This window comes from Pteropus vampyrus, unplaced genomic scaffold (genome assembly GCF_000151845.1).
Source record: "Pteropus vampyrus isolate Shadow unplaced genomic scaffold, Pvam_2.0 Scaffold142, whole genome shotgun sequence".
NCBI classification, from domain to species: Eukaryota; Metazoa; Chordata; class Mammalia; order Chiroptera; family Pteropodidae; genus Pteropus; species Pteropus vampyrus.
Genome location: NW_011888923.1, coordinates 2,243,047 through 2,254,125, shown reverse-complemented (window position 1 = coordinate 2,254,125; position 11,079 = coordinate 2,243,047). Strand labels below are relative to the sequence as shown.

The window sequence follows — 11,079 nt, the reverse complement described above, 5'->3', positions numbered from 1 at the left end:
CAGAAAGTGTCTTCTGTCATCTTGTGTCTCCGTCCGGATTCAGACTTAGGTCTGCCTTTTCTTTGTGCTTTCTTGGTTTAAGTTGTGTGTTCATCCTCCTCTCCCTCCTGGGTGCTCTGAATCCTTCTCGTGCTGTTCGAGTGTCTCCAGTACAGGGAGAGACAGAGAGAGAGGGGAACCACTCACGGCTCCGACCGGAGCACCCCCGGACACATTCACCCCAGGACAATACAGTCATCTGTCCTTAGCTCCGACAGAGCAATCGAGGGTCACGTAGGCCAGGCCCCCATTTTGCAGATGAGCAAACCGAGGCTCAAAGAGAGAGAGTATTCGTGTGTCTGGTCGAGGGTGCCTCCCCTTGGCCCATGGTGACCCAGGACTTTGCACATGGTTCATCTGGGTTCTTCCGGTGCTTTCCCTCTACGTGTGTATAAACGTGCTCCTCCATGTTAAAATCATGTCGTGGGTCCCCTTTTCCTGAGTCTCACGGTTAATCCCAGGCCCCAGAGTTACACAGAGGGGCCCCGTGGGGCTTCGGTCCGTCCCTGGAGAGCGTAAACAGCGAGGCCGCGCAGGGCTGCAGTCTGAAGCCTCCAGAAATACGTTCTGGTGTTTTCCTCCCGTTTAATGGCTTTCTGCCCGGTCCTTCCTCAGCCGTCCCAGTTCTAACTGGTGACATATCGGCCTTTCTGGAAAACCTGAAGTTGAGAAAACACCCCCTGTGAGAGGTTGCAGGGAAGCTGGCTATGTCCACAAAGCCAAGAGCCCTCCCCGAAATTACCGCTTAATTACAAAGGTGGAAACACCACGCCAAAGCAGAAGCCACCTCAGCCGAGTGACCGGAACCCCGCTCCGCCCGCCATGGACAGACACATGTGCCTCCTGGTGCACGAGGAAGACGCCACCTCACCCGAAAGGCTGAGCCAGATCTAACTGTGAGGCGACAGCCAGACAAGTCCAAATGTGGGACGGTCTGCAAGACCAATGGCCTGAGCGTTTCAAAAAGTATTGTGAAAAAGAAGCAAAACCGTGGGGGGAGGGGCGCTGGACGAGGGGAGAGCGGGGGGAGCACCCCATGCTGTCGGTGGACCCCTGCGGCCCCTGGATTACTTTAGAGCTGTAAAATATGTTTTGGGAACAATTGGGGGACCCTGAATATAGGCTGCGTATCGGGTGGCGTTGAATTAACTGCTCAGGCGTGACTACGGCCCTGAGGTCAGGAGAGACGAGCGCTTATTGTCAGGGAGGCACGCGGAGGTGCGCGGGGGCGAAGCCGTGAGACCGCAGCTCCCAGGGGTTCCGAAGCAGCATGAGTGCGTGGGGAGAGAGAGGGGAGAAGGCGGAGGGAAGGGACGAGCAGAGGGGAGGAAATGCGTGCGAATGAGGCCGAATGTACAGTCGGTGGACAGGATGAAAAGTACGGGGTGTTTGTTGCCGCTCTGGTTTCTCGCGACTTTCCTGATGTGTGAAAGGTGTTCGGAATCGTAGCTGGGGAGGACACAGCGCCCACAGGTGGGGCCTCCTGACTTTGGGTCCCTGCCATCGCCACCAGCTGGCCCTGTGAGGGGCCAGAGCTGGGACTTACTCGGCAGCTTTCGTCCTGCGCCCAGCACTTGCGTGTCGGTCTCGGCTCCCGTGAGAGCGCAGGCAGGCTTTGTGAGGATTCCCCGCTTCGGCTTCTCCGAGGATCCATCTGGGTGTTTGCTCAAGGTCACGCACAGGCCAGGCACAAGCACAAGACGCGGAGGGACCCAGACTGTCCCTCCTGGGCCTCGTGTGCTGTTAGGTGGTTTCCGAAGCCTCTCTCTGCGGAAGGGGGCCCAGCTCTGCCTGCCTCCCCCACCCCAGGACTGGCAGCACCCTCCCAGGCAGCATCCTGCACGCGAGCTCCTTGGGGTTGGCTGCTGGGTGGATGCACTCACTCCTGATTGGATGGTGGCGGCCGGGAGGTGTGCTCCGGGCAGGGAACTGGCCGCTGACTCCGAGGGAGCCTGGGAGTCCAGGCTAGGTAGGGCGGGGGAGTGGAACAGGTGGCCTCTTCAGGGACGCCTTGCTGGGTAACGTTGTCCTTGCACCCATAGCGGCCCTGGGCACCACCCCCTGGACGGAGAGGGCATTGCCCCCCAGAAAAGACTGCCCTTGTCCCAGTGCCTGGTGCGGGCGGCGTCCCCCAGCCCTTCGTTACCCCGGGCATTCTACCTACCACCCAGCCGCTGCCCTGTGCTTTCTCCGGGGGAGCCTGCGGCAGGCCGAGTTGCAGTCATTCATTCATTCATTCATTCATTCAGTGAATACCTGAGCATCTACTGTGTGCCAGGCACAGCTGTGAACACAGCAGACGAAGAGCTGGCAACCGTGTGGGAGGGAACCAGATCATAAACGAGACAGGAGGTGAAGCGCGGGGTGCATTAGACGGTGACGAGTGCTAGGGAGAAGTTATGCAGAGAAGGACAAGGGGAGTGTAGGGGAGACGGAGTTTGCAGTTTAAGGTAAGGTGTCCAGGAAGGGCCCTTGGTATAAACAGGTGACCTTGGTATAAACAGGCAAAGATCGGGGGGCAAGGAGCCCTCAGGTGGATCTCAGGGGTCCAAGAGCTCGGGGGAAAAAAAGCAGGTGCGAATGCCCCGAGGTTGGAGTGTCTGCGGGCCCATGGGACCCCAAGGAGCACAGGGGTGGGGCGAGCGAGGGGGAGGCGGGGGGTGAAGTCTGGCAGGTCATGGGCAGGTCGAGGCGGGGCACAAGGCGGCTGTTGAGATTTGGGCTTTCACTCTGGGTAGAATGGGAAACCATTGAAAGGTTTTGAGCAAAGAAATGACATCATCCAATTTATCTTCTAGAAGTTTCTATCTGGCTCCTATAAAGTAGACCATAAGGGATAAAGGCGGAAGCCAGGAGACCCATCAGAAAGCTGTCGTGGGGCCCTATGAGAGAGAAAGTGGTGGCCCAGGCCAGGGAGGAGATGAAACGTGGGGTTCCGGGTGTTTCTGAAGGTGATCGATGCCACACATTACTGAGCTGGGAACAGCTGCGACACCGGGCTGGGGGCGTGTCAGGAGCGCAGCCCGCTCTGCCGTGCCCAAAATAACGCCACGAACTCCGAGGCTCGAGACGGCTTTCCTCGCCTTGGGTTCTGTGGGTCGGGAGTTGGGGCACCGCTTGCCCGGGTCCTTTGCTTCAGGGCCTCGCAAGGCCGCGGGCAGAGTTTTGGTCGGGCTGGCTCGTATGGAAGGCTCGACTGGGGAGGGATCCCCCCCAAGCCCCCGTGTGGTTTAAGGGGTTCCGTCTCTCTGGGCTGTTGGCCAGAGGCCACCCTCAGTTCCTGACCATGTGGGGCTCTCCAGCATGGCAGCTTGCTTCCTTAGAGCCAGCAAGGGAGTCAGCTAGCAAGACAGAAGGCGTGGTCTGTGTCACCTATCACGGAAGCGATGTCCCATCCCCTGTGCCACATTCTGTTGTTGGAAGCAAGTCACGAGGTCTCATGCAGACCCAAGGGGAAGGGGCCACACGAGGGCATGAGTCTCAGGATCTGGGGGGTCTCAGGGCCTGTGACAAGCTGCTTCCTTAAAGCTGAGCCGCGGTGCCAGCGCGCTGCAGTGGCTGGAGTAGGCGTCAGGGAAGGCGAGGCAGCAAGGGTGACCCTGGGTGATGCTGGCGCCACCTCCCGGGATGGGGAGCACAGTCCAGAGTTCTGAGTCCACAGACTCCCTCCGGGACCCCTGTGTCTGCAGGCTTTGGGCAAGTGCTCCCCGCGCCTCAGAAAGGCAGTCAGGGGGAGCGGAGGGCCCCCATGGAGCGTCAGGGCCCCCCTGACCCGATCGTCAGCCCCGTCTGAGCCCCCAAGGGTCTGTCTGTCTGTCTGTCTGTCCGTCTGTCTGATGAGGGACGTGCAAATGTCCCATGAACGGGACCGTCACCTCGCAGAGCCTCCCGGCCACACCTGAGTGGAGTGTCTTGACCATCTCCCCTCTGCCTCTGCTTTTCCTCCAGAACCTTCCCTCGGTGAAGAACAGAGCAGGTGAGGACACGTGAGGCCTGCCCCATGTATCCGGAATCGACCACGGGCTCCCCGGCTCGGCTCTCCCTGCGGCAGACGGGCTCCCCCGGCATGATCTACAGGTGACGCCCGCCCCCCAGGTCCCCAGGGCCAGCGCTTCCTCTAAGAGGGGTCCTGAGGCCACTGTCCTCCCCCTGACTGGGAGGAAAGGACCGAGTGAGGCCTGCAGGGCAGCGACGTGCGTTTCCTCCAGGGAAAGGGCCGGAAGCTTCTAAGGCCAAAGCGGAAAAGGAAAACCCAAGATTTTCTGGGTGGGACGGAGCCAGGACTAGACTCCCGCCTTGTCCCCGCCTCTCCTGAAATGTCCCACTGGAGGCGGCGGAGGCCCGAGAGTCAGTGGGGGGTCCTTCCGGGCCTCCACTTCCCTCATCTTACACATCGAGGCTCCTGGAGACCCCGTGGCCCCCTCCCTGATGCCGAGTGGGGCTCAAGGCCTTGCAGGCCCCTGGGAAGCCGTGTCTACCCATCTTCAAACGTGGGAAGGGCGGGGTCGGCCAGGCGCTCACTGGTACCCCAGACCGCCTCCCCATGGGGGCCGCTTCCAAATCCGGCTCTGGCCTTCCGTTTGGATCTACCCCAGGCGGAACCACAGGGAGAGTGAGCAGGAAGCACGGGGTGAGCACCGCTGGCTCCATGCTGGGAGCACAGACCCAGACAGCGGACCCCGTCACTGTCAGGAAAGACTGGGGCTCGGGTGGGAGCGGGGTGGGGGGGCCGTCAGCGCTCCAGCGGTTGGACCTTTCTAGATGATTGTCAGGGCCTGAGCCACAATGGGTGTCCATGGAAATCACAGGGAAAAGGGGTGTCCCTCCTTCAGCGTCCTAAAAAGAACCCCGCGGTCACAGGCAGACTTGCCCGCGAGTGGGGTGACGGGCATGTCTTGGTTTGAGGGTTTTCAACTGTTGTCCTAAAGCATATTCTATTAAAACCAAATGGCCCATCCCAGGGTCACGTCCCACCTGCAGTCCCCACTCCGGCGGGGCGAGGCACGCATGGACGGCCCCCCAAGTGCCGACGGAACTGGCCTCTGCCTCCCTGCGCCACTGGGTGGCGCTGCCGCCGAGCGCTCGGTCCCGGCGCATCCTCCCGCCAGCCCTGAGCCGAGCGGGGTGGGGCGGGGCCGCGGGGTGTCGCGGATGCTTCCGGGCGGGCACCTCCCTGTGGTTAATCCGTTTGTGGACTATCTCTCTTTTCTCCCTCTCCTCTCTCTCCTCCATTGCTGTCCGCAGTACTCGGTATGGGAGCCCCAAAAGACAGCTCCAGTTTTACAGGTAACGAGCCCTCCGTTTCCCTAAACCCGCGAGCTGAAGGCGGGGGACCCGGTGGTGGGGGGCCAGGCGCCCAGGTCGGGGCGCTGATGGTTCCTCAGAGGTAAAGTCCCCCAACGAAGTCCAGGCTCCGGTTCTCCCTGGGTGCCCACCCACGGGCGTTTGTGACGGCCGATGGAAAATGTGAAGTCGGGTTCGTTGTGCTGATCTAGAATCTGCTTCACTTTGAGCAAAGGGACTGCGATACCGGCCCAGCTCCTGTGACTCTGCGTCCTCAGGCAGCGGGGCAGGCGCCTCCCGCGGTGTGTGCGTCTCAGGTCCCCAGAGTAAAAGGCGGGGCGGCCCCACCCCCACCGCAGGCTCCTTGGATTTGAGCTGAATTGCAGCCTGCAGAGCTCTGGGGTGATCACGGGCCAGCACCTCCTGGGGGGTGTGGCCCCTACGTGACCTGGAGGGTGTGCAGGGGACTCTGGGACTCTGATCTGGGCGAGCGTCTGTGCCCTGAGGGACGGGGAACCGCGGGGACGAGCATGGCAGTCAGCAGGGTCCTCTGAGCTGTCTCTTCCTAACCTGCACGGTGGGAGGTGTCCCGAGAGGACACACGCTTCCTGGAAAGTCACTCTAGAAATGCTGACATTTTTCCCTGTCAGGAAAACGTCATGGTACAGAACCCGCCGGTCCGTGCCACCAGCCTTGGGGCGTGTGTGGGGCTCGTCGTGGCTCTTGGGGGCAGGGTCTTGGTGTCTGTCGTGCGTCTTGGCATTCAGGCCTGGCGTCGCACACACCCACCAGTGACGGGGCGTGGGACAGCTACTGCCAACTCACCAGGAATCTTGGGCAGTGGGTACAGTGCCGGCGCTGGATTCCGTATTGTCCTTCCCACCGCCCCGGCGCCTCTGGACGTGACCGTGGGTCTGGGTCCTCAGGCTAACTTTGCCGCCGCTCCCAAGCAGTCTCACTCCTTACAGAGACCTCTAAGGGGTAACCAGGTGTTTGATCCTACTGAAACTTTTGCTAGATAAGATTTTGCCTGCAACAGGTTGGAATGTGGGCTTGCAGATGCATTTATTGGGTGAATGTCTGTCACGTATGTATACAGCAGCACAACATGTCACTGTCAATGGGTGACGTGCGTCCCAGCAGGATCTGACCAGTGAAATCGAACATGCGCTCAAACTGCATCCTCAGACACCCCGAGCCCCCCTCACACCTGGAAGGAAAGGAGTGAGCAGACGAAGCAGGCAGGGCAGCCGGGGCCCAGACCCGCCAGCACCAGTGCCGGCGAGAGGGCGCGGGCCGCGGGAGGGGCAGAGGGCGGTGTCGAAGTGAGTGTGTCACGCCCCTCGCTGGCCCTCCAAACGCCGCAGGTCCAAGGTCTTGTCCACCCCTCTGGGGACCATCCGTATGAGCGTCCTATCCCCACCAGGCCTCCTTGCCCTGGGGGCAAGCTCCGCTGGAGAACCGTGTTCCCACATCCCTCCCCACCTCCTGGCTCCTGTCTGGTGCCGCAGGCTCTGGCCATCCTGCCTTTGGATCTCCACTGTGGTTTCTCCATGGACACCCGGTGTCTCTGGTGGAGCCTCTGACGATGACCCCCAAGGAGGTGGGATCTTTGCCAGGTACTGGGTGCCACTCCCAGTGGGGCATCCTTGTCACCCGGGCACTGACATGGCCCCCGATGGTTATTTACGTCAGCAGAGTGGAAGCCCCTCCTGTAATGAAAGGGTGTTCGCAGCCGCCCTGCCCTCAGGCAGCCCACAGACGACCGAGGGAACCAAGACCCCCTACGCGTCAGCTATTACCCAGAATGCCGCATGGCAGACAACCCCAAAACTCAGTGCGGGACGGCAGGAAGCATCTGCTTCTTGCTTAGGTGCCGGTGATTTGACTAGACTCAGCTTGTTTGGGCTGGGCTCGGCTGTGGGTGCAGGCTGAGTTCAGGTGCTCATCTCTTCTGCCCCCTTACCCGGGGCTGCCCCAGTCTCGTGGCAGAAGCGCCAGAGGCAAAGCAGAAACATGCGCTGTCTCCGAAGGGCTACCCTTAGGTCCGGTGCACTTGTCTGCACTTCTCATTCTTTCGGCCAAAGCAAGTCTCGTGACCCAGCCCAGTGTCAGAGGGCAGGGAAGATGCTCTCCTCCCGAGCGCCCACCCCGCCCCCGCCGCGGGAGGGACCAGTCACGTGATACGGAGAGGGGGAGAGGGGCAGCAGCTGTATACAATGTACCCCAGAGCCCGGATAACTCCAGTGGCATCTGGGAGGTCAAAGGCGTCCGGGCGAACTCCGGAGGGCCACTGGGCTTCCGAGGAGGGCGAGGTCCCAGCCAACGGAGAGTCCAGGGGGCGCTTCACGCAGGAGGCAGCACAGGGCCTCTGAGCTGGACCTGGACAGGACAGAATGAGGAAGGACATTCCAGTAGATGCAGCAGCCCGAGCCACACCTCGGAGAGGTACACGGAGAACAGGAAGTGGCGTCTGCAGAGACAGACTGTCCACTGGAGACGGGCTGGAGCGTGACGAGGGCCAGACTGTGGAGGTAGACGGGGGTCTGATGCGGGAGGGCCTGAATGCCAGGCGAAGGCGCTTGGCGGCATTCGGTGGGCGCTGGGGAGCCATCGGCGGTGTCCGAGCAAGGCGGGGACCAGAGCACCATTGTAGGAAGGGAGCCAAGAGCAGCGAGTACACGGGGACAGACAGGCTCAATGTGGGGGACCCGGAGAGAGGGGGAGGGGCTGAACTGCAGCGACCACAGGAAGGGGAGTGAAGGGGCACAGTGCACAGAAACGGGGCGTCAGTGGCCCGGGGGAAGGACTTGGGTCTCGTTCAGATCATATCAGGCTGATGACCCAACAGCGAGGCCCAGGGCCACCTCCAGCCAAGGGGGCACGTGACATATTGGGCTTGGACCTTTGAGTAAAACCGTCCCATTTCCATCTCTGAGGCCTTTCCAGATAACACCCACCGCCAGTCACCTCCCGCTCCGGGCCCTCACCAGGCCTCACATTCGTGCACTTTCTACTCAGCCCGGGGCAGAGATTCCCCGTCACCCAGCCCGGTGGCAGGTGGCAGCCACCTGTTGCAGGCTTATCGCGGGGTAAACGGCTCAGCCTCCATCCAAAACCCACTCACACTGGCCACCTTTGTAGATGGACTTCCTGACATCATGGGGTAACCCGAAGTGCCCCTGGAGTCGTGACCCCAGAATGGGGTCTCAGCATAGCCTGACCCCAAAGCTCAGCTCATCCTCAAAGCACCTTCCCAAACCCGTTCAGGACGTGCTGTGAGGGGAGTCCCCGTACTCTGCATGAGGAGTGTAGCGGAGTGGTGTCCAATAGCAGGCTTCTGGAACCTTCCAGAGCCATTCCTGGGTACTGGAGGCACAGCCCAGTGGTGGTGGGGGGAAACCCATCTGCATGTGCTAAGGAGAGGTCTCCTGAGACCCCAACCCCTTCACGTGGGTGGTGGTCACGTGCTGTGCCACCTGGGCTCCCCCTGCCCGCCCCCAGCAGACACAGCTGGGGAAGTGGCGGGCAGGGGCTGCGAGCTGGAGTCCCGCCCCAAATAACGAAAAGACCGCCCGCCCCTCTCCACCCGTGGTTCCCGGGGCGTGTGCCTGGCACTTGGGGTGTCAGTGGAGGCAGGGTCTGGACCTGAGGGGCCTGCAGGACCCCGGCCAGCGCCCCCGGCCAGCCCCGGTGCTGGAGCCGGCCTGGCCAGCCACATGGCGGATGTGCACTTGCCTGGGCTTTCAGGGGCAGTGGTGCTCGTGAATAATTCAGCCTCTTTCACCGAGACGAAAATGCCCTAATAGGACTAATGGGCTCGCTGACTCCAAGCCCGACCCCAGGGGACGGTCTTCATTCACCAACCGCCTCTGCCTTCTGCAGTGACACTGCCTAATGAAACAGCCGCTGCACTGGCTTCTGAGAGCGGCTGGTGAACCTAACAAACTAGACTGTCCTTAGCGAGCGGACTCCGGAGGCCAGGTGAGTGGCCCCGTCGACACGCGGAATCGCGCAGCGCCCGCTTCGGGGGTGCTGCCCGGGACCAGCGTCCCGGGAACAGAATAACGGAGGGGGGCGGTGTGCAGGGGGTGCACTTGGCTGCTCAGAAATTAGACCCTCAATATTTTCCAAAGCAAAAAAAAAAAAAAAAAACCTCCCCAAAAGTGGCTGAGGAAGGGGAGGGCGGGCAGGCCACCACCGAGCCTGCTTGCTCCGGGGCCCTGCGGGCGGGGACCGTCTGTCCGCCATCTGCCCGGGCACCCCGCTTGCTCCCCGCCGGGCTCACCACCAGGATGCAGCGTTTTCAGGCTTCCGGGTGACAGCAGGACATCTGGGGGCTGGCCGGACGCACGCAGGCCTGAGCGCCGGGCTGCTGGGCCGGGCCTTGGCTTGCCGGCCGCGCTGGAGCAAAAACGCTTGAGCTTCTGCCCTGACGCCGCTTCCCTCCGCCTTCCCGCTTCCAGGAGCTCGGGCCGCTCTCCCCAACGTCCAGACGAACGTCGCCGTGTGAAAGAGGTGTCCGGGCTCATTCCCACACCTCGCGCTTTGGCGGCTTCCGGTAGACAGACCCCAGTTCAGAAATTCCAGGTGAAGGCTCTCCAGGGAGGTCAGGCTCCCCGTCACTTAATGAGGTCGGCGTCTCGTCTCCTCTTCCCGAGTCACGCGCTCATGGGCGTGTGAGTCCCCCGAGCACCCCCACCCCCACCTCCCGCCCTCCACAGGAACGGATCTGCAAGCAGCAGGCCCCAGGCGGGAAGAACCTTGAGCGCCCCGTAATTAGTAATGGCTATTGAAGAGGGAGAGATTTGGGGTCACTGTGCTTTCCAGCTCTGAGGAAGAGCGAGGGGGCTGGCAGGAGCCCCAAGGACAGGCTGGGCTTGCCCTCCCTCCTCCCAGCACTGTCCTCCTGGGTCCCCTTTGTCCGAGGACCCGACCCTGCCCCATTCGTCTTCAGAGGAAGCAGGAGTAAGCCCCAGCATGAGAAGGACATGTCCTCTCCCGCTGGCTGCGCTGGCGGCTGTTGGGGTCCCTCTGTGCTGTCCGTGTCCTTCCTCCTGTGGGGCCACACCTCCCTCCAGGACCTCAGGAAGGGAACGCTTCCCAGCCACACCCTGCCCTGCGCCCTGCGCCCGTCTGGTTAGGAAAGTGTGTCCTCTGCAACACAGGGCCACTGTCAACGCCCGCGTTTCAACCCTGCGAACACCTTCCAGTGACGCTGGCACCTGTATGGCTCGTGTCCCTCGAGCCCGTGTCACGGCTGCCCTCTCGCGAGGCCTGCCCTGCCTGCCGGCCCCCGTACCCTCCACCGTGTTTGGTGAATCTTTGTCCTCATGCCATTTGTCATACCTGGTGTCATATCCCACGCCTCGTTGCTGGCGGCCACCTTACCACACAGGGCTCCTGCTGTAGCACCGGCCCCTGCCCAGCTGTCTAGGCTGGTTCCATGCAGCCTGAGGCAGCCTATGAAGAGGCCTCTGCTCGACCCACTTCATGGCCATGGAGCCTGAGACTTAGAGCCACCTAGGCACCTGCCTGCCTCGCATTGAGCGGGTGACAGTCAGAGCACTTAGCCACACTGTCATCCCAGCCTGGGGCCTTGACCAGGCTTCCAGAGCCGATCTAAACCAGGGCACTTTTCCACGGGTGACATCTTGAAAGCTAATGGCTATCGATCTCGGCCTGGCTGGACCCTGCCTTTCGGGCAGAGCCCCTGCAGCTGCAGCCAGCCCACTGGTCTCCCCGAACGCAAGCCCC

The 11,079-nt window shown here is 61.8% G+C and overlaps 1 protein-coding gene across 1 annotated transcript in view; it reads left to right on the top strand.

The window, feature by feature from the left end:
• KCNAB2 (potassium voltage-gated channel subfamily A regulatory beta subunit 2) overlaps positions 1-11,079 on the top strand; it is an 80,492-nt gene that overhangs the window by 24,679 nt on the left and 44,734 nt on the right. Inside the window, exons 2-3 of the mRNA XM_023535624.1 lie at positions 3,988-4,116; positions 5,284-5,325. Of these exons, the coding sequence (XP_023391392.1) occupies positions 4,040-4,116; positions 5,284-5,325 (119 nt within the window). The 5' untranslated portion in view covers positions 3,988-4,039. The remainder of the gene's footprint in view (positions 1-3,987; positions 4,117-5,283; positions 5,326-11,079) is intronic.